The 23,577-nt window shown below is 39.4% G+C and overlaps 1 protein-coding gene across 2 annotated transcripts in view; it reads left to right on the plus strand.

Annotated features, from left to right (window-relative positions):
* Positions 1 to 22,099, plus strand: part of rybpb (RING1 and YY1 binding protein b) — a 61,121-nt gene extending 39,022 nt beyond the window's left edge. Inside the window, exons 4-6 of one of the 2 annotated variants that reach the window (XM_057846502.1) lie at positions 18,731 to 19,039; positions 19,119 to 19,217; positions 19,491 to 22,099. In XM_057846502.1, coding sequence (XP_057702485.1) covers positions 18,731 to 19,039; positions 19,119 to 19,217; positions 19,491 to 19,740 — 658 coding nt within the window. In that variant the 3' untranslated portion in view covers positions 19,741 to 22,099. The remainder of the gene's footprint in view (positions 1 to 18,730; positions 19,040 to 19,118; positions 19,218 to 19,490) is intronic. The other variant, XM_057846501.1, reaches the window with a different exon arrangement.
* Positions 22,100 to 23,577: the final 1,478 nt, after the last annotated feature.

Raw genomic sequence — 23,577 nt, forward strand, 5'->3', positions numbered from 1 at the left:
GGAAGTACAACACACTCAGTGCGCCGCGCGGTCTTCGGGACGCAATGAGGAACGAAGCGAGAGTAGCTAAACATCATGCTTCTCATTACCCGGCCCCTCGGGTAATACCAATGCTCAACTCACGGCTCTAGCTCAGCTCATGCCACGAGATAAAAAAACACAACAACATACCTGACCACCGCCGAAAAGCTGCTACAAAGTACAGCCACATAATGTTCTTAATCTTTTTATCTAAAATACTCCTAAATTGGTAAAATATTGACTTGAATCTATCTTTAAGATAGTTTAAAAACTTTCACATGTCGAAAGAAGACAAAAGGGAAATTATGGAATAACGGGAGCAATTTTAACAACTTTAACGGTTGATTCACAACATCGAATTAATTGAATGTAGTTTAAATCTGCTGATACAGAATGGGGACTGGAGTTTTTTATTTACTGTTATTTTTGTATATTTTTTTACTGCCATATGTTAACTTGATACTAAAATAGTAGTTTGGTTTAGCCTGAGAGTATTTTTGAACAATTTTGGAACTAATGTACAAAACATTAAAAAAAAAAAGGAGGGGGGTGCATCAATAATCGTTTTATAATCGAAGCGGAGCCTCTGAATCGTTATCGTAATCGAATCGTTAGGTGCCCAAAGATTCCCAGCTCTAGTATTCAGTAAGGGTGTAACGGTACATGTAATAGTATTGAACCGTTTCGGTACGTGGTGCTCGGTCCGGAACGGACGCGTACCGAACGAGTTTCTGATGTAATATAACCCTTACTTTTCGAGGCTGTGAGTCGATCGGGTTACAGTTTCTTTGTGTAGAGTATATTTACTCTGTCTTTACTATAATGAGGACCAACATGGTAGGACAGTATAACCCAGAAACGTCAGCGGCGCGACAACGTGGCCGCCGCGAGAACGCAGTGAAACGCGGGCGTTAGAGTCAATCAGCCAATGCACACCAGTCGCAGTGCGGCCGCGTGTTAGATGAGTCCCAGTAGCGGCTCAATGCGACGCACGCGAAAAGAACGGCAACGTTTATTATTTGACGTGAGACGCGGCCCTCCTGCGTCAATACTACTACCAGTAGCTAGGATCGGGCTGGAAGTCACTCATGTAAAAATACGGGGGATCCGGTTGATTTTCAAACTAATATGCAATCTTAACCTACTTTTTGAGTCCATCAGATCTTTTTGAGTGGTAGATCGGGGCACAGTTGACTTGTCTTTGTTGATTTACTGCTGTCTTCTCTGCTATAATAATAACCAACACGGCCCCGTGTTCAAACCCTCCTACCACAACAAAACAAGTAGGAACTAATATTCACATAGGAACTTAAGCTATACAACATGAAATATACAATATAAATGAATACTACATCGCATTTGTAAAATATAAACACTTAATAAAATAAATAATAGCCCATTTAAATAAAATAAATTGAAATGAGCTAAAACACCTGTAATTAAATATTAAGAATAATACACACATCCTGCTTACACAATTAAATTTATTAATTTCTGTGTGGCGCTTTAACTTGAGAAAATCCACAAATAAAGCTTTTGAAAACCGTTCATAAGAAAAAAAAATGTTTCATTGAGGCATTTCATTTGTAAAATACGTTAAAATCTTTGTCATTGGGATTGCTTTTCTCTTTAGCACAGGACTTCTTTTTTCGTCTTTCTTTCAGAAAGAAAGCTGACCAATACGCGGGGTCTGAAAGGCAAATTGTTGTTGGATTATCTTTAAATACCCGCTACTTTTTGAGCAGAATTCTAGCTTTGTATAGGCTAATTGTCCTATTGTTGAAAGCACAAAAGTGTGTAATAAACAACTAGCACATTTCTATTTTGCATTTTGTTTTCTTACTGTACCGAAAATGAACTGAACCGTGACCTCAAAACCGAGGTATGTACTGAACCGAGATTTATGTGTACCGTTACACCCCTAGTATTCAGTGTTGACTTGAAAGAATAAAGCTAACACCACTGGTTTTTCTCAAAGAAGCTAGGTGTTAATTGACAAGCGACAAACCTAGTAACATAAAGCCTTACAAGAGGTGAGACAGATGCATACTTATAGGCATAATGATTCGGAAAAGGTTTCCTTTGGGGTGACTGTGTAGTGAGGAAGATCAGGCAGTGTCAGGTAGAAGATGAGAGGATGATGGAGTGGTAAATAAATGAGTGATCTGAGCAATGTGATACCTTGATATTGCTGGAATGCTCAGTGCCTTTGGAATGAAATGCTGTCTGCGCCTGGGACTTCCAGGCAGTTTACAACATGAAAGGTCAATCATGGAGAGAAAAAGCCCCTTCAGTAGTGAAGCATGTAGCCTTTCAGTCAGGGCTTACCTAGTGTGTTGAAATTCTGAAGCCTTTATTATGAAGCCATCATTGTATTAAAATATAAGGGGGAAAAAAAACAACAACAACAGCACTTGAGTGAGAGCAGAGATGGCCAAAATGTCAATTGTGATCAACTGGTAGAGCTCAAATATGGTGTCAGACAATCACATCCTTGCTCGAAAACAAACAAAAAAATGCCCATATTCCGGCAATAATAGGATTACAATTATAACAGCAAGTCTGTTCCCGCTTTTGCAAGATTTATAAAACATTCATTCATTCATCATCTGAATTGCTTATCCTCACGAGGGATCGGCGAAAAGTTGTTGGATCTAGTTTGTTAAAAAGTTAGCTGACACAGAAAGTTGTTTGTTTTTTACTACTTGTCAAATTTTATTTCTTCTTAAGGTGAAGAAAAATGCCAATTCTGGTGCAGAGCACTGTAGTCGAATGATGACTACATTAACATCCTCTGCGCTCTGAGCCGGAACATTACCTGTTGCATTTAGACATGGCGCAAACCGCTAACTAGATCCCGAGCCATTAACGTTCAAGCAGCAATACAGCATATCCATCTTCACAATGTCTATTTTTGTTATCACTGCTCAGTGGGGAACTAATTCATTTTCAATGGATGCAGTTGGCCTAATCAGGCCGTGATCTTCAACGCTCACTGCAACAGTTTGTAACAGAGTGTGAAGTGGTAGGGATGAGAATCAGCACCTCCAAATCTGAGACGATGGTCCTCAGTCGAAAAAAGGTGGCAGCCCTCTCCGGGTCAGAGATAAGGTCATTCTTCAAGTGGAGGAGTTGAAGTATTTCAGTCTTGTTCAAGAGTGAGGGAAGAATGGAGCAGGATATCGACAGGTGGATCGGTGCGGCTTCTGCAATGATGTGTACTCTGTACCAGTCAGTCGTAGTTATGAAGGATCTGAGCCAAAAGGCGAAGCTCTCTATTTACCGGTCGATCTATGTATGTCCCAACCCTCACCTATGGTCACGAGCTGTGGATCGTGACCTAAATAAAAAGATCCCGGATATAAGCGGCCGAAATAAGTTTCCTCCTCAGGGTGTCCGGTAGGGCTATACGAACGATACTGGAAAAAACTGACATTGCATTTTTGGGGGTTTGTGATGTATTTTGAATGTATGTATGCATGTATTTTAAAACTAGAAACATGTTCTTCAAATGACTTGAATAGCTCTGTTAATGAAAACTTTGGTTGACTCACTATGACCACATTGTATCCATAAAATGCCCTTAAATCCTGGCTAAGGGGGTTAATCTGTGAATGATGAAGATTTCTGTATATAAAAGGGATCCAGGAGGCCATGTCTCTGCACAATTGATGCTTTAATGAAGCAAAACAAAAGTTTGTGTTAAAAAAAACAAAAAAAACTATCGCACGTACTGCAATGGGACTGCATGCGCACATCGCGATGGCGATGGTTAAATGATGTACTGTGCAGGTCTCGTGTCCTGGTTCTCCCTTAGTCATCCGTTGGGGGACTTGGAATAGAGCCGCTGCTCCTCTGCATCGAGAGGAGCCAGGCGACGTGGCTTGGGCTAGGATGCCTCCTGGACGCCTCCCTGGGCTAACCCAGGATACACTTGGGAGACCATGTCTCCCGGCTGGCCTGGGAACGCCTTGGGATCCTCCCGGAAGAGCTGGATGAAGTGGCTGGTGAGAGGGAAGTCTCGGCTTCCCATCTGAATCTGCACACCCTGCAAACTGACCTGGGATTAGTGGGAAAATATGGATGGATGTGTTTTTATTTTATTTATTTATTTTTTGCTAATTCTCAGTAGCAGGTACAAGTGGAATAGGTTAAAAAGCAAATGTATGAATTTAAAGAAAATTAGGCATTTGAGTGACAGACTCCAGGATGGAGTACAGGAATGTCAGTACGACTGGAGCTCATTTCTTTAAACCTCTCATGCATGCATTATTTTTTTTTCTTACTATTATGGGGAACTCATTGGCTGCCATTGACGGCGAGAGGCATCCAATCATTTTCATATCATATTTATAAGTTTAAAAAAATAGAATAAAGATGAACCATGTTTTTATAACTATATAATATTTTTTACCAATGCATATCATACAAATATTGCTAATACTAAAAATAGTTACTTGCTCTGTAAAGGGTTAAAGCTAGGTCTTAAAGGCCTTTTAAAAGTTGTCCTCTGTAGTGACCACTGTGTCTGAAAGAGAAATTTTTCGAAACATCAAGCCTCTACTTTGCCCTGACATCTCTCTTGACATATTTGTCTCATACCATCCTTCTTCACTCCCTCCGTTTTCATGTTTTACAAAAATTACAAACAGGCTACTGATTTGTAAAAGCACAATGAACAGTAAACACTCCTTACATTTTGAGCTTTAAAGTTTGTAACTTTGCAAGTAAACTTACTGAATTTCCTAAAGTCAACTATGGCATTTTATATTGAATTGAAAATGATTGCCAGTCACTCTGTAGGAGAAGCCATGCAGTATTTATAGAATATACCAGCATATACAATGGCTGGTTAACACGTAAAAAGCAGTTCTACTACAAGGCTTTGCTCCATTACCCTCCACCCTAGCGGGGGATGGGATAGCCTCCCATGCTTTAACATAATCCTCAAAGTGTAATACAAGTGTCGACACAGATGAATGCATGATGATCATTTGTTGGTTCATGGTTGTCAGCACATGATAGCGATCTTTTGTAGTTAAACAAACCCCCACAGCCTCCTTATATGCGGGACGTAAGTGATGTGCTGCAGGATCCGACTGTGCTGCGTATGTCTTACATACTAGGCATTGTGGCCACCAGCTATGAAGCTCAGTGACCAAATTGGAAACATGCACACACAAAGACGTCCAGCCTCATCGAAGTAATTGTCATTTGATCATTACATTGTTCTGAAAGCCATTGTACTTTGAGTGCAATGTTGGTAGTGATGGAATGTGAATGAGTCGGTGGGTATTAGTCTGACCTCTTCACTGGTCATGGTCAAAAACTATGCTCACCCCCTTCCACCCCCCAACATCACTTTTACCTATTTGTGTTTTCAACCATCGCATTCACTTTTCATGACATGAAATAATTGCTTGACCTCCTCAGCACTTGAAATAAAGAGCTGTGTTAACTAAGGCTTTCATGTTCCTCTCCATCTCAATCACCTCCACTTGCTTGGTCCATTAATTGCTGTTTCTCAATTCGCATACTTGTTTTTACATGTGATAGAGGGCTGACAATTGTCTCCATCTCTGATACAGTACATAACATACAGTCTGTGGATGGTGTTCTTTTCATGATCAATCTCCTTTAACAAACTGCCTGTACTATGGACCCTCTAATGTAAAATCGCACTGAGATTTTGGGTCCTGTTTATTTTTCCTACAATAAAATAGTTTTTGTAAATGTGTCTTTAGTCAAAATTAACCCCGTTAACCCCTAAACATGCACTATTTATACTGGTCACATGGCGCCTTACAGGGATTATTTTCAAAAGTGGCACACCTTTGTCAGTAATTTAGAATTGGTTTAGATTTGCAGAGTCTGTCACTGAGCAGAAATTTGTCCACTGCAAAGTGATTTTAAAGGCTGTTGTGACCAAAGGGAATAGCAGGATCAAATCATTTCAACATTTGAAACGCAGACACAACAGTAAAGGTTGATCGGTTCACGATTCACAAGAACATGGAAATGAGCTCAAAAGGACTGCTGAGAAACGGGTAGCGTAGCGGAATCATTTTCCATTTTTTGTCTTTTTGACAAGGATGAAGTCAGGTTGAAATGAGAGTGCGTTGATGGCTGTAAAACATTTCAAAGACATGGTATCAGTTTATACGTTTTTATCGACATGATCCACTTCAGTGGTTGATAGAACATGAAATAAACCTAGCATTGTTGAATTATACTGGCTAGCTATGACATGGCTATCTGTTCCTGCTAAAAATTCAGAGAGTTTTCAGTCTTGGTGGCTGTGTTGTAAAAGATAACAGGGCATGCCAAAAGCCTGATGTTATCCCCATATTTTCTTTGCATTTCCAGGTACAACATCTAACATAGTGTTGAACCTGTGCTTATTACTCTTGTGTTGAGTGACTGTTTTGACATTGTCTATTAATCTTTTTTTTTGTATATAGGTATAAAATGGTTTAAAAGTCTTTATTTGGTTTCAGGGTCAGAATCATCTCCGTTTGTCTAGTATGTTGAATATACACAAGGATAAAGCAAATCAGAGAATGGGGAACAATCTAGAGACAGATACAGTGGTACCTTTACATATGAAGTTATTTCAGGAACCTCTTTGTAAGTCAAAATGGTCGTATGTCGAACAGGATTTTTCCATAATATTACGTTTAGGGCTGTCCCAAACGACTAATTTTCTCCCGATTAGTCAGCCGACTATTTTTACGATTAGTCGACTAATCTAATAATTAATTAATTAATTTTTTATTTTATTTTATTTTTTAAAACTAATTTAGCAATGAAATTTTTGTTGACGCTTATCAATTAAAAAAAAAACAACATATTGGAACACTCAAATCATTTATTAAAGTACAAATAAATACGTAAATAACAATAATAAATCACAAATAAACAATGAGTTCAAATGCTGATAGAATTAACTAGTGTAGCATCCCGATTGAAAAGATGGTCTCTTAAACTGATGGTTTACAACTTTTATTCCATCCTTGATGTAAACACACTGTAAGAGCTACGGCGCACACAAATAAAGCAACACAATTAGAAATTAACGAAAACTTTTCACCTTTTTCCTTTTAAACCTTATTTATATATCAATGAATTGCCTATATGAATTGCCTTTACCTTATTACCTTATCATTGACAATCTCTCCCTTGAGTGCAATCACTGTATATACTGTATATATTTATGACCTTTTAACCTTATATAATTTTCTATACCATAAAATAAACCAGAACATGAAATAAACCTTTCAATTAGCATTAAGAACAATACTAATAGCACTTATAGGCCCATTGTCAATGAAAAATTATTATTTAGTAAGGCGACAGTACCCTCTGGTGTACAAAAAATGAAAGAAAGAAAAAAAAAAAAAAAACCTTACAAACTGCGTGAAGGCGCTTGAGGGGTTTTTTCACGGCCGACGTGCAGCCAAGCTTGGCACTGAAGAGACAGGACAGAAGAGTGTACTCTCCTTTGTTTCTTTGAAATAAGTCAATGTTTTGGGCACTCTGGTGCGCTTTTTTTGGCTTTGTACCGCTTTCCCTGCTTGCAAACAGAGCATCCGACATTCTAACTTTCCACGCATATATTTTTTTAACCCTTCATTAACCGTCGACGGCATGTTGTGCTCGTCGACGGATTTACGTCATCGATGACGTCGACTACGTCGACTAGTCGGGACAGCTCTAATTACGTTATAATTCCATTAATTCGTTCCACAGCCCGAAAACCTACACTAAATCCTTGATAAATACTGCTGGTACCATTACAAATGGCAATTACTCATAGCAAAACAAATGAAGCATAAATAAAAATCAGAATAATAACATCATAATAATTCCTGTAGTAATGTAACAAATCGGGTTATAATGTGGCGGATGTGTTTTGCGTGCTGTACCTGAACGCACCGCGTGGCTGACGTGACAGTGAGATAAGTGCGGTAGACATTTTACTTTTAATGTCCTGTTGTTGTTGCCGTCAACTGCGGTGGACAGTTGGCGCGTTGTGTTGCAAGTTCTGAAATAAATGATTAGAAACCTGATGAAGTTGGTGATTTCTTTGGCCATGTTACCAGAACAATAATTGGCACCTTAACTTATAAAGACAAGCAAACAGAGGTCGGGGGAGGACAGTCGAGATGGTAGTCATTCTGCGGCCGTATTGTCGAGCCAGTTCACAGACGCACGCACACCACGCTCATCATTTCCATCTTCATTTCAATGGTAAGCGTCACCTTTTTCCTTTATTCACCACCAGCACTAACCTTCTGGGAACCCATTTTGATTTTAGAAAATCCACCGTGCACCCATCTTGCAGGAAAACAAACTGCGGCGGTGTGTAAATCGTCGTATTTCGAGCATGTTGTCAGATGTAGAAACATATGGAGGGTCAAATTTTACGTCTGATGTCGAAAAGCTCGTTTGTCGAAGCGATCGTTTGTCGAGGTACCACTGTACGCACATCTATTAAAAATGTTCTTAAAATATTTTGTTTCTGGGAGGTTAAAAATATTCAGTGAGGAATACAAGCTGGCCATTATTACCTCGCCGTACAGGCCTTAATCAGGTTGGCTTATGTGATTGTATGAGGATTTTTTAAAGATGATGTTGTAATGTTGGAGCATCCTTGGAATAATGACAAAACATATGCCCAACAAAAGCAGAATCTAAAAAGTAAACACCAAGGGTGGCTGTCAATAGTTGATTGTAGCACAAAGGAGTGGTAATATACTGTCCAGGATTTCCAACTGTGAGGGTTTGCTCTCACTCAGTGTGATTTCCCCAGGAAGGTGTTGGCAGCAGCATGGTGTGGGAGCAAATTCAACAATCGGACTCATGAGTTCACTTCTGCTTCTGCTCTGTTATTACTTTGTATTGGTTTGGGTTTGATAGTTGTTGCATTAGTAACCTCAAAAAGACATGTTTTTGAGAGTATTAATTGCTATTAAGCTTGTCATCAAATGTTTAGATAATTTATATTAATCAATTTTCTATAGTGGTATCTTTATCGGGATCCCAGCTGACTTTGGGAAAGAGGTGGAAAATACCCTGGACTGGTTGTCAGTCAACCACTGGGCTACACGTTTTTAAATACAGTATATGTTTTGAACAAAGTGAACTGGATGAGTTTCAGGCATACTTATGGACATGAGTAGTAAAGCATACAAATGTCTCTATGTAAGTGACCCATGTTGGCCATGCAAGTATAAACAGTAAGTAAATATTGAAGAATGTAGTGATGGCTGCTGCAATTCAATGCCTCTGGGCCCAGAACTCAACCACAAGCCAGCTTCTGGGCAAGCAGACACACTGATTTCATTTTTTGGACTCAATAGTTCATAAACTTACTTGATGTATGTTTTTAGATTTTTCTGTATGATTTTTATTTGTTCAAAAAGATTGTGAGAGTAATGCTGTTTGTACAGGCATGTTTTTGGTGACCTTATTCAAACCTCTGAGCATTTTTTTTTTTTTTTTTTTTATGAATTCCTACTCGTTACAAGGAATTGGTGAGTTGCCTCAGAGTTAGGTTGCCTATCCCAGCTCAGCTCAGTTTATAACATAATTTGATGGAGTTGTAAGTTTCCTTCATACATACAAAGACATTGCTGTTTTTTCACTCTGGAATCCTTATGTGCTGTTGGCTTTATGTCGGGTGTTTTGTATGTGTACAATAAATCAGGCCTTTCCAAACACCATGTCATGAGGGGAGCTGAGCGGGACTAAACCACTGAAGAACAATACATGCCTATTGTGTTGTTATTTGGCTGTTTTACTATTATTATCATTACATTTATTTATTTAGGTTTTTGTCATTATTATTACTACTTACCGTATTTTTCATTTCATTTTCATAGTTTGGCTGGGGGTGCGACTTATACTCAGGAGCGACTTATGTGTTAAATTATTAACACATTATGATATCATTTCACATGTTTTTTTGGTGTTTTGAAGTGACGCTGATGGTTTGGTAAACTTGTTAGCATGTTCTTTATGCTACAGTTATCTGAATAACTCTTAATAGCATTCGCGTTCTGCCTTTGGCAATGTGTATTCAATTGTATTATTGACTTTTTTTATATTGAAATGCATGCTTTTAGTTTGTGGCACTTTCACGCCCATGTGGGGGCGCACTCGCACTTGTTTACATGAAGAAAAGCGCTCACACACCAGAAGAAGCGGACAGCTATGCAGCGTCTCTGAGTGAGTGGGCGAGAGAGAGCGAGAGAGACACGGCTGCGAACCTACGTTCATTGTTTATGCTTGTAAAATATCTCTACAGAGGCAATGCCTGTGTGGATAATTTTTTCTGTTGTTGTTGTGTGTTTCCCACCCGCGATGGGACACTTAGAGCCAGTTGTGTGGTTGTTTGAATGATGTGCTAATGCTAGCGAAAGCATGCTAATAGTTTGTGTCACTGCTGTAATATAACCTAATTATCATTTATTTACGTTGATGCGAACCTGTTTGGTATCAGGGACGAAATTGATTCAGCAAATTATACGGACGTCCAGCATTGTCATTTGGGAGTTTAGCTCGCTGTATAGCCAGGACTGAGCCGTAGCGTCTGGGTGAGGACAGTATATTCGCACTTCGTTGTTCATCCATCATGTAAGTTCATACTGTACACTTGTTCAGCATGTTGTTCTCTATTGTATTGTTATATTAAATTGCCTTTCAAGATGACATATCTGTTCTATGTGTTGGATTTTATCAAGTAAATTTTCCCCAAAAATGCGATTTATACTCCGCTGCGTTTTATATATGTTTTTTTCCTCTTCGTTTTATGACTGGTGCGACTTATACTCAGGTGCGACTTATAGTCCGACAAATACAGCAATATTGTTTTTCCTTGATTTTTATTTCGAAAGGTTATAAAATATAACAATCAACCGAATTTAAAGGAAACAGGTGTTTTATTACAATAAAAAACTGCACTACTCTGTTTAATAATTCAAATGTTTTTGCTACTTTGTTGTAATCACTTCTGGCTTATATAGCATGGCATGCAGTCAATACGAGCAGTTTAAAGGTTATCTTGTTGAGGAGGACGTTTTGTCCTCATAACAAAAACAAATGTTCAAGGCCTAGACAGAATGAAATACTGTGTGCTCCACTACGACTGTCGATCTGACTAACCGTATACAGTACAACCTATAAGAGAAGTGGGGGGTGTTGCTCATCTGTCATACATACAGATGAAAGCATGCTTTCTACACATCTTTTGAAAACGGGTCTTAGGGCTAACATTTACGTTCAGTATTTAGTTATGTGTATTGTATACCTTTTAAGAGTGAAATTTTTATTACTTGGCTTTCTACATATTTTCTATGATGGTTGTATTAAATAACAAAGGTCCGAATGCACTGCGCTCACTCCTTATGTGGAGTCCAAGAAATGCTTTGCTACTGATCCGATACCTTTATTTTTTCTGGTAATTTCTTGAGAAATGTTCTGTTTGCAATTACTCAAAGCTCTTTTATTATATCAAACCTGTAGGCAAACATGTCGTTTGCCTGTAGGTTTGATTTACACCAGCCGAAAAGTGCGACTTTGTTAAAATCACACATGAATAATGGATTCGATCCAATCTTGTGACCAAATCCGATACTGTTCGATATGCCAAAATATTGGATAGGGACAACACTACTTGTGTGAGTACATTTATGTGAATTTCACTTGGGAAAAAAAAAGCCACTTTGAAATTGATTAAAAGTCTTTTTAAAACAAGTTACCCTTTGCATTTGATAAGTAAGAAAAACTTTGTTTTAATCCCTATGGAACAAGTTAAAGTTGACTCAAAATACACCTTTATATCTTACTGAAATTATACTTTTTAAAAAGATTTCAGCTTATTTTAAGTGTAAGATTTTTTTTTCTAGAGACCAGACACATTCTATAAGACTTGAGATTTTTTTCTGTGTTAAGATATAGTGTTTGCACCAATGAAGACATGTTGTTTCAATTGATGGTAGAGGTGTGCAAAATTTCCGATTCTTAGATCATTTGCGATTCGGCCGTGGAAGATTCGAGAACGATTCACAAACATCCAAATTCCGATTATTTAAATATGCAAAGTAAAGCGGAAGTACACAACACTCAGCGCGCTGCACGGTCTTCGGGACGGAACGAAGCGAGAGTAGCTAAACATCATGCTTCCCATTACCCGGCCCCTTGGGTAATGCCAATGCTCAACTCACGGCTCTAGCTCAACTCATGCAACGAGATAAAAAAACACAACAACATACCTGACTGCTGCCGAAAAGCTACTAGAAAAGTACATCCATATAATGGTACGGTGGATATCATTTATATAGGACTAGATGCATTATAGATTTGGTAGTGTTAGCAGCACATCTACAAAAAGCTAGATGCGGCCGTTATAAACGGCCGCCATCTTAAAGCAGTACACTTCCCTGCAGGGCTGTTGTAGCGAACCTTCCAAGCAAACCTAATTAACTTTTTATCTAAAATACTCCTAAATCGGTAAAATATTGACTTGAATCTAACTTTACAATAGTTTTAAAACTTTCACATGTCGAAAGTAGACAAAAGGGAAATTATGGAATAACGGGAGCAATTTTAACAAATTTAACGGTTGATTCACAACATTAAATTAATTGAATGTAGTTTAAAGCTGGTGATACAGAATGGGGACTGGAGTTTTTTATTTAATGTTATTTTTGTATATTTGTTTACTGCTATATGTTAACTTGATACTAATATAGTAGTGTGGTTTAGCCTGAGAGTATTTTTAAACAATTATGGAACTAATGTACAAAACATAAAAAAAAAAAAAGAGAGAAAAAAAAAGGAGGGGGGTGCATCAATAATCGTTTTATAATCGAATCGGAGCCTCTGAATCGTAATCGTAATCGAATCGTTAGGTGCCCAAAGATTCCCAGCTCTAATTGATGGTATAACATGAATAGAGAGTTAGAGGCATAATGGGGTTCACCGATTTGAAGCAACGTGCAAAGTGAAGTAATTTCAGCCCAGCCAGTTTCTGACCAAGACAGGCATCTGTAAAAATTGAATGGAAACGTAAACTGGTAAAAATGTTATCAAGATTTGGCTGCACAAAATATGGTAGATATTTACACATGACTACGTATGGAAAAAAAGCCTAAAGTAATGCTTTCCATTTTTTTCTCTGTCCATGTTTATAGTAAGAATTGTCAAGTTTGTTTGGTCCACATAATAGTTTGGCCTCTATTGTAATTTTTCAAATAAGAATATGTGTGCATGTATGTATGCATGTGTGTGTTTCTATATACAGTATATAATTGGTGCTGTCAGTTAACGTGTTACCCCTTTAACGCCGTTTTAGCCCAAAATGCTGCTGAGGCGGATTGTGACATTTATTGTCATTTATTGAGCTGCAATGTGAAGATAAACTGTAAATGAACGTGTGGAATGAAAGAACGTGGACATTTTTTAGCACTGTGAGAACGTCCAGCATGGAGGATCCAGATGGTTTACGCTCCTTTTGCGGCCACCTGAAGCTCACGTTATTTGGCTACGAGGACACAGAGGATCGTTTTGAAATCCATTTTCTCAGGCAAAACGTAACTTTGATGTTTATCCTAAAATGTGACTTTCTGAGGTGGATTGACTGGTGCAAATCCTCCTTAAATACACAGATCAAGTATATAAATGCTTTGGAAGACAAGCATTTTGGTGAGTTTATTTATTTAAATATATTTTATCTCATTTTTCAATGGTGTGCATCATCAGGTGGAGGGGCTCAGCGGCACTCGCTGCTCGGTAGGGATTGAAACTAGAATGACAGAAGTCAGTCCCCAAACACAAAAGCTGTTAAAAAAGAAAAAAGAACACCAGAAATATAAACTCGATTTTTCACTAGTCGTTTTCAGCAAAGAAAGTTTCACTTGGATGATTTGGAAAGTCTCCTGTTCAAATCAGAACAACAGAATGAAAATTGAAAAATACCTGCCACAGATGTTTGCATCAAGTCGGGATAACAGAATGAAAATTATAAAATACCTGCCACAGATGTTTGCATGACAAGATCGCTGATTCGCTCATTTCGCTTTCAATCAAAACGGGATTCAGCCTCAGACAAATCATCCAATTGTCAAGCAAAGAAGCTGAGCGTCCGGGCCATCCGAGCCCCGCCCATTGCCTATAGACCCACGGAGAAACTAAGCATCTGATGGGTGGGACAATCCCAACATTGATCCAATGACTCGTCTCGTTTCACTGCAGTGAAACGATGCACTCTCAAATCTGTAGACACGCGGTGTCCACACTGTTTAAAACCGTATAAAAAGAATCAATATTCAATAATCCATGTTTCTAATTTCCTGCAACTCCAACCCAGACTATTTCAGGCTGCAAGAAGAAGAAAAAACTTTATTCTGTTGTTCCGTCTGTCTGCGCAGCCTGGTACCAGATGGCATATGGCCTGGTACTGGTGTGTCTAGGTGTTTAAGGACCCCTGGGCTAGATTCTATACTTTCCAAATGAAAAGCCAAGATAAGAGGCACATTTTGGGTCCATATTAGCATCACTTATGAACCCATTAAAGGTCCCCCATGGGCACTTAACACAAGTGCCGCAGACTCCTTCTAACTATGCAAGGTAATGCATACTGGAACAGCCCGTGGTTCATCATCATTCACAGCAGCTGGTGTATTGATTGGAGAGTAGCGTGAGCATCTTGACATGATGCTCTATTATGGCCAGATTGACTTGTGGTCAACTACTCAAGCGTATGGACTGTATGAAATGGCGGCAGCAAGAGATTAGGCGCGTTTGTTGCTGAGCGTTGAAAGATAAATTGGATAATCTTACTGCACTAATGTTTGAAAGTGTTGGCCAAGTAAACTAAAACGAGAGTTAATATGCTGTGCTTAACTCTTGAGTAGCCTTCAACTAATGCGAGACAGAGATAACAAGTTTTTGAATTTTTGTGCTGTGTGCATTAGACATGTGCAATTACCGGTTTCAAGATATACCGTGGTATGAAAACGTCAGTTTTAAAACCGCAAAAATTTTCCATCATACTGTCCCCATGGCATTAGCTATTTTTTATGTCCCAAAAAGGCAGTGAGAAATCCCTCACTTGCAGCTGTAAGGCTCAACCCTCCCCCACCGCTTGTTGCCCACTGTCAGTGAGTCAGCTGTGCTACACGATGGCAGCACAAGGTGAAACACCTCAAACCCCCCACCCACCTCCATTGAAGAAAACAAAATCGCTGGTTTGGAAATACTTCGACTACAGAAAAGTTAGACTGCCGCGGCTTCAAGGAGGAGGGCCAACCGACATGTAAAACATGTTTGCAGAGGGTGGCTACTGAGGAGGCAATACCTCTAATATGATTTCGCATATATACAAAATCAAACATTAGTAAACACTAGAGGTGGGAATCTGTGGGCACCTAACGATTTGATTACGATTCAGTGGATAAGATTCAATTATAAATCTATTATTGATGCACCCCCCCACCCCCAGCTATTACCCGCTTTTAATGTTTCGTACATTAGTTACAAAAATTATACAAAAATCCTCTCAGGCTTAAATAAACGACTATTTTAGGATCAAGTTAACAGTTCAAAACTGAAAATAAAGTACGTCCCCATTCTGTATCAGCAGCTGTAAACTACATTCAATTAATTCAATTATGTGAATCAACCGTTAAATTTGTTAAAATTGCTGCCGTTATTCCATGATTTCGCTTTTGCATACTTTTGACATATGAAAGTTATAAAACTGTTTTAAAGATAGATTCATGTAAAGATTTTGCCGATTTAAGAGTATTTTAGATAAAAAGTTAATTAGGTTCGCTTGGAAGATTTGCTACAATAGCCTTCCATGGAAGTCTACTGCTTTAAGATGGCAGCTGTTTACTAACATCTAGTTTTCTATACATGTGTTGTTAACACCGCTGAGTCAGTCATTTCGCATCTAGTTCTTTATACATGTGATATATCTAAAGTAGCATTATGTGGACGTAGTTTGTAGCGGCTGTCTGCAGCAGTCAGGTATTATTATTATTATTATTATTATTTATTTATTTATTTTTAATCTAGCAGCATGAGTTGAGCCAGAGCTGTGAGTTGAGCATTGTCATTACCCGGGTAATGACAAGCATGATGTTTACTCTCGGTCCATTCCTCATTGCGTCCGGAAGACCGCGCTGACTGTGTTTTAGTTCCACTTTACTTGACATATTTCAATAATCGGAATTTGGATTTTTGTGAATCGTTCTCGAATCTTCCACAGCCGAATCGCAAATAATCTAAGAATGGGAAATTTCGCACACCTCTAGTAAACACTGTCATGAACCTGTCCCACCAGCTACGAGAGTTATCCCCAGCGTGTTTAGTGTGTCTAGCGGTGGTAAAAAATGTGTTGTTTTTTTCTCTCTGGCAACTGTCCGTGTTGAGAAAGAGTGTGTTTGTATAATGTAAAGATATACATTCATAGTCATACACATGGTTTTTTTTGGGGGGGGGGGGGGGTACTTCTATTATTTTTGTTCTGATGTTAATAATGGGGCGGCTGTGGCGCAGTTGGTAGCTGGAGTTGTCCTTGGACCGAAGGGTCTGTGGTTCGATCCGTGGCTACAACTGCCCACTGTCGAAGTGCCCTTGGGCAAGGCACGGAACCCTGATTTGCCTCCAATGGATCGACAGCGCCTTGCATGGCAGCAGCCCCATTGGTGTGTGAATGTGTGCTTGAACGGATAAATGTGCTAATGTAAAGCGCTTTGGGCATGGTAAGCAAGCAGATAAATGCGCTATATAAGTACTGTCCAATAATGAGCTGTGGCTGATGGATTACGCTCACCTAAAGTACTGCATTTATTTTAATTTTCTTTAGAATATTTGTTATTTTTTGTGTTAGTTTTGAAATTTATTTTAACTTAACATTATACTTATGTTCCAATTTGTTAATATGTTTTGAAAAATATCCTGTTCAAAGGGAAAAAAAGTTTTTCTCAGAGTAACACATTTTAGAGCCATAATTGCAATACCGTGAAACCGTGATATTTTTGCTTAAGGTTATCATACCGTCAGAATCTCATGCCGGCACATGCCTAGTGTGCATCACTAATATGAATCTATAATTGAAGGTGCTTATTTACAGGTTCTCAATCTTTATTTCTCTTTGTGAATGGAAAAATACATTTTGGTGGTTTTGTTCTGCCATTATGGTTCAGACTGTTTGTGGCAATCCACTTTGTAGGTCTACAATTTTCCCTCTTGCCTCACTTGACATCAAGCTTGCACAACTTAAAAAGCATAAAATATTAGTCTGTTTCTGAATTGTCCGACCTTTTAGTGGACAGTCCAAATTATTGAGCCAAAAAATGTTGTAAATATGATAGAATCATTTTTATTTGGGTTTCCAAATTCCTTTAATTATTAACTCATTCACTCCCAGCCATTTTCACCAGAGCAAGGCCCTACGCTCCCGGCCGTTTTACTGGATTTTGACTGATTTTGCAAGGCCCACAGAAAATTCTGTTCTACTGCTATATAAACGTCGAACCCACCAAAAGAAAGATTAGACTCTCCTCTTTCAGCAGAAAAAAAGAAGTTCATATATTTTTCCATTCTTTAGAAATCAGCATTCAAAAATAGCTTAGTTTGAGCAATTTTCCAATTTCTGATGAAAAAACGGAGAAATTAGTTTTTTGTAAATGCATACAGTTCAAGCATAACTTTGACTTTAACACAGCTATTTTTTTGCTTTGGTTACATCCCAAACATCTGAATAATGTTTTCCTTTTACAAAATATCATAAAGAACAAGACGAATAGAGCTTTTGATAGCAAAGTAACAATTTATTTACACTTGACGAACTGAGAGATGATGCTGTTGTTGCCGTGTCAGCCGGGTAAACTTTTCCCTCATCGTTGCCTGTCTCATAAAGATTTTTTTTTTTTAATCGCTGCGGGGTCTGCTCGGCGAGCCCGCTGCACTGGTGGTCCCGGTCGTTCTGCTCGGTCGTCCAGCGCCTGGCATCCCAGGCATCCTCTCGGTTGTTCTGCTCGGTCGTCCGCCGCCTGGCATCATTCCGCCAGCGCTTCGACCGTGCTGCCCAGCCGTTGGTTGCTGTTGAATCGGGCTGCGGGTCTTACCAAATGCGCTACTGCCCTGCAGTGGCCAGTTTTATTTTATAAAAATTGGTTTATTTTCAGCTTTGTGCTTTGGAGCGCAGTTGAGTCAGGACCCAGAGATGTTTTTTATGAAAAAAAAAAACGTGAAAGACATATAAATATGTCTTTGGGACACTAAAACAATTAAAAATAGAACGTATTCATACGTTTTTGGGAGCAAATGAGTTAATTGGCTGATTTTGAAATGATAAAGGAACAACTTGTTGGCACAGGCTGGACTTCACTGTGGCTGTGTGCAAGATGTCTCGGGAGTGTGGCAGCTCCATCACATCCTCCTGAGTGTCAGTCTGTGACAAATGGGACTGTGCCGGCTCTAATCAGATTAGAAGACCTAAGTGATGTGTTGCAAATGTCCCACCTTGTGATCCCGAGCATTCACTTTATGACGGCCCCAGTCTAATGAGATTTGCTCTCGAACGCCACTACTCTGAGGCAGCCTGACAGCTACCTCTCGCGTACATCACTCGATGTTGAGCACCGTTGGCTGTCGAGAGGCTAATCCATATTTACGTTTTGGCTCTTCTCCACAGGAAACCCAGGATCAACTCCCAGCTGGTGGCCCAGCAGGTGGCCCAGCAATACCCGATGCCGCCCCCTGCCAAAAAAGAGCGACGGGAGCGAAGTGAGCGCACAGACAGAGAGCGGGCAGACGGCGAAGGAGATGGCACCATCGGGGAACCTCGCCACGAAGGCGACCGTCCGGAGATCGTGAGGCCCGGCATAGACACGCCTCTTCCCGACAAGGACAAGAGCGACACGGAGCATCCAATCCAAGACAAAGCAGACAGAGAGAAAGACATCGTCCCGGCCGTTGCAAAAAAGCCAAGTATTAAAAGGAGGTGGGTGCACTTAAGCGGACAGAGACATTTTATTGACAGTGTTGTTGACTCACTGGTGTATGTCTTTGTCCTCCCTTAGACCCAAATCAGACAACCATCAGAGTCCGCCCAGCGACAAACAGAGTATACAGTCCGGCAAATCAGCAACTAAGACCAACAAGAACAATCACATTTCCAGGTGTGTACTCATGAATAATTAAATAGGTTCTTGTTTGTGTTTGGCGCCTATGATTTTTTTGCTCCACCGGTTTGTTTCTTCACATTTGTAAAAAAAATCAATACTGTTTGAAATATTTTTGTCGAAAACAAAGGGAAAACAAACAAAAAAATGAAAGTCTGAGGTCAAGATGCCACGTGTGCTTGCATAAAGGCGTGTGGGAAATCACTCTGTTTCTGACTTGACTGTTCCACTGACACTGTTGACCTTCTCTGCCTAATTCTACCCCCTCAGGCCAAAGCTGAAGAACATCGACCGGAGCACGGCACAGCAGCTGGCCATCACCGTGGGCAACGTAACGGTTATCATAACAGACTTTAAGGAGAAGAGCCGGTCCTCGTCCACCTCCTCATCCACGATCACATCGAGCGCAGGCTCCGAACAGCAGCACCAGAGCTCCGGCTCCGAGAGTATGGACAAAGGCTCGTCACGCGCCTCCACGCCTAAAGGGGATCTATCCGCAGGGCACGACGAGTCCTTCTGAGGGCCCCTTTTTCCTTTGGCCCCACCCACTCAACCCTCTTTTCACCCCATGTTAATGGACACTATGGATCCCTGAGGGGGAGAGACTTCACCTTCCCCAAGGCCATGACCAACCTGGATGTGGAAAGGTGCTGGCATGGAGCGAGCAAGTTAGTGCGTCGCGCCTAACAGAAACAAAAGGAACCGCGGACTATAAAGAGTTAACGCCCATGCTAGCGTCAAGACACTTGTATGTATTGTTTTATATTTGGACGTGGATGTGAGGCCAACTTTTTTTGTCGTTTTTTTGTCGAGAACATTTCTCCGCCGGGCACAATAACCACCCTCGTTTTGTTATTATTTGTACCCTTATTTATTACCTGTTGCACCTGTATACTTTGATATTTTGTCGTGTTGAAGCTTGGCTGCGTAGCTCTGCCGACTAATCGTTCCCTTAGTGTTTGCATTGCAGTTTGAAATTTTTCCAGACCACACACACACACACACACACCAACACAGCAAGGTGCTAGATACACTGTGAAAAGTTTTGCAGATCTCCCAATCACTTTATGTGATGAAGAATCAGATTGTCACTCCCTTTTCCGCAACAGTACCGTCTACTCAGAAAACTGTCGGGACCGTTCTCGTGGTGACTGTGCACATCAGAAGTCCAAATAATCATTTTTCAAATAATAAGGTATTGTGTCCTTAACTGTACAGTGTAGGCTGTTGTGTAAAACACTAAAAGCTGTTGGTATTTGGTCCTTTATGTAGTGCAAATGTTGAGTTTCCGACTCAAATTGAAGTGGTGCGGCTCTTAAGTTGGACTTTTCCTGACGACACTGAAGGACGGTTACACACAGTCCCGCTTGGTGAAACCTTATGGAACTGTCGAACACACCTCAACATATGATATCGTTATGTTGTGACGCCTAAAAATCCTGATTGAAATGAGTGCAAATACGTTTTTATTGACCATTTGACAAGTTAAAATCACAAAGACATGCTTAAAGGGTTCTAATTCACTTCCACCAATAGCTGATATGAGAACAACCTAATTTCCTTTAACTGTATGAAATTGTATAAAGAATAAATGTGTATATGATATCTTAGTTTTATTTATTGAAGGACCAAAGGAATTTCATATCGACAAGATACATAGATGAATAACAATTTGAAATGCGGTTATTGCAATTATCTAATGTTTGAGATGAATAACAGTTTAAATAAATAAAGACTAATATAATCCATGTTAATGGTGTTCTTATTGTTCACTCGTGCTGTGCCCAGCACGTCACACTGGACACATGCCAATGGTGAGAGGCAGGCTGAGTGAACCCACATAACCCTAGATGTAGTCCCCCCCCTCACCCCCACTCGAGCCCTCGCCTGCACACCACCCCAGTTTAGGTGTGACTGAGATCCATCCCAGCAGGGCACAGTTTTACGTGGGATAATCATTTTGTAACCCATATAATTTTTTCTTTTGCTCTTAAAAATGGTTAAAATGTAATCATGTATTTTATTGTGTACAAATTATGCCAACAGTGTTCAATGTGGGGAGAAGCCAGGAGAGTTTAGTGGGCTGAAAATGTTAGATTTTTACACAAAAACACCCAGTTTTGTAATGCAATCTTTCTGAAATGGGCCTAAAAAGCCATCGTCTCACTTGCCTTCTCTACAACCACGTAGTACCGCAAGTGAAAAGATTTGTGTTAAATTATTGACAAGTGGCCACTTGAGTATATAACATTGCTTGTACATAGAATTTTAAAATCTGCAAACACTATGAAATGGCATTGAAGCTGAAATCTTTTGTTCCACTTTTCCTTTCCGCGCAAGCAGTTCTGTTCTTGTGTGCGACCAGTAACCTTAATTTACTGTGTAAAGATGGTTACATTTTTTTAGGTTTGTTTGTCAGAGATCCAAATATAGAATGCTTGTTTACTGACTGTATATCTTAAACGTGAATTCCCATCTCAGTGTATTATACAAACTCATTTCCTCCTATAAGATGTCTTGTACAATGCTTTTAAAACTTATTGCTCTGTTGAAAAGAAATGTGGAAACATTTGTAGAACAGTACAATAATCCATTATTTGTTTAATCATTTAAGTTGAACTTTTTGGGGTTTGTTTGACTTCTAGCTGATGTGTCATTGTTTCCCCTTGTGAAATGGTCACATTCTGTTTCTGGTGTGGAAATGTACGTAGCATTTTCAGCAGATCACAGCTTCTTGTCCAGCTTCTAATGTTGAAATACAACATGTTCCTGGCATGTGCACGACTTTGCGCTTATAGGCTAATCTGATCATTTTTCTTCTTGCTTCAAATAGAAATGTCTATTTATGAATTTTGCTTGTAGTTTTTCACAAATAAAATTGTTGAAGTTATCTATTTTGTCAGCTCTGGTTCTTTTCACACTCGAACACAACTTGCATTGCCCTCACCAGTAAGTGTGTATGTGGCTGAGCTAGGTGCTTTATTGATTAAACTGTCCTATAGAGTGTTTGTTGGCACAAGTGTACTCACACATGACACGAGCAAACCCGCAAGTTGACAAGAGCTCTCAATCATGTGTTCCCTTTTCTCTTCCAAAGGCTGCTTAGCAGACCACTAATGTGTCATCTCAAATTTCCCACCAACCTCTGACTTCCTGTTTCACCAAAAATTCTCACCATTGACCTGTAATCATTTCTTAAAGTGGGACTTTCTTCCGCAATACCTTTGAAAGGATATCATTTGTCTTTGTTTTTTACCAGATTCTTTTGTATCATTAATGTAGATTCTGATACTCAGATTTTCACATAGTTATTACATTATTGTATCTACTGATCTGAGTCATCTAGTCATCATCAGCCACTGGCAGTGTTGTCACAGATCACTTGAAAAAGATTTAATTACTGATTACATCCAGAACTTTTAGTCAGTGTGCCCCCCAGTTTTGGAACTCCCTACCCCCTGATCTTCGCAGTATATCTACCCTTTTTTTCAAATCCAGACTCAAAACACACCTGTTCACTCTTTCTTACCCACCATGACCCCTAGCTCTGTTATTTGTACTTCTTTTATTGTGCTTTTAATATTTTATCTTTTTAATATCTCATATTTCGTTTTATTTTTTTTTATGAATGTTTTGATCGTACTGTGATTCCATCTCTCTTGTGAAGCGTCTTTGCGCTCTAGAAATAAAATGTATTGTTAATATTATTACATCTATTTTTTTTTTTTTTTTTTAATCTAGTTAATGATTATTATCAAGGTAACTAATGTACTTAAAGAGTAATTTATCGGTTACTTTTTACCAATTTTTCTCCCTTTGCCACCTCTACATAAGAATGACAACAGAAAAATGTCATCGCATGGAATTGACTTTCCGATTATGGAATTTAAAGGGGAAGATAAGAATTTTTTTACATAAGGCTTAATCTTCAAGTTAGCGGGGTTTAATTAGTCGATTTCAACCACTATTGACTAGGGCTAGTTTAGACACTCCGGAGACCTGAAACTAACAAACAACTGACAAACTGCATGGAATTGTTGAATTCAACTCCAACGACTAATTAAAAACTCCGCTAACTTGAACATTAAGCCCAATGACAAAAGTTTTGAATTTCGGGTTAGGGTTAACAGCATATCAGTGCTATTGTAAAACAATGCAAATTGACTGCACAATAATCAACAACACACAAATGCAACAGGGATGCATCTGGGCTGCGCCCTTGCGCCATTTACGCATTTTGACAGCCACTGGCGCAACTTTGTAACTCCACTGCGCCAGCACCGGCGCAAGTCTATTACGATTGGCGCATATTGCTACATGATCTGCGCCACATATGACATACTTCTGTTAAAATAGC

Source organism: Corythoichthys intestinalis, chromosome 9, assembly GCF_030265065.1.
Source record: "Corythoichthys intestinalis isolate RoL2023-P3 chromosome 9, ASM3026506v1, whole genome shotgun sequence".
Classification (NCBI taxonomy): Eukaryota; Metazoa; Chordata; class Actinopteri; order Syngnathiformes; family Syngnathidae; genus Corythoichthys; species Corythoichthys intestinalis.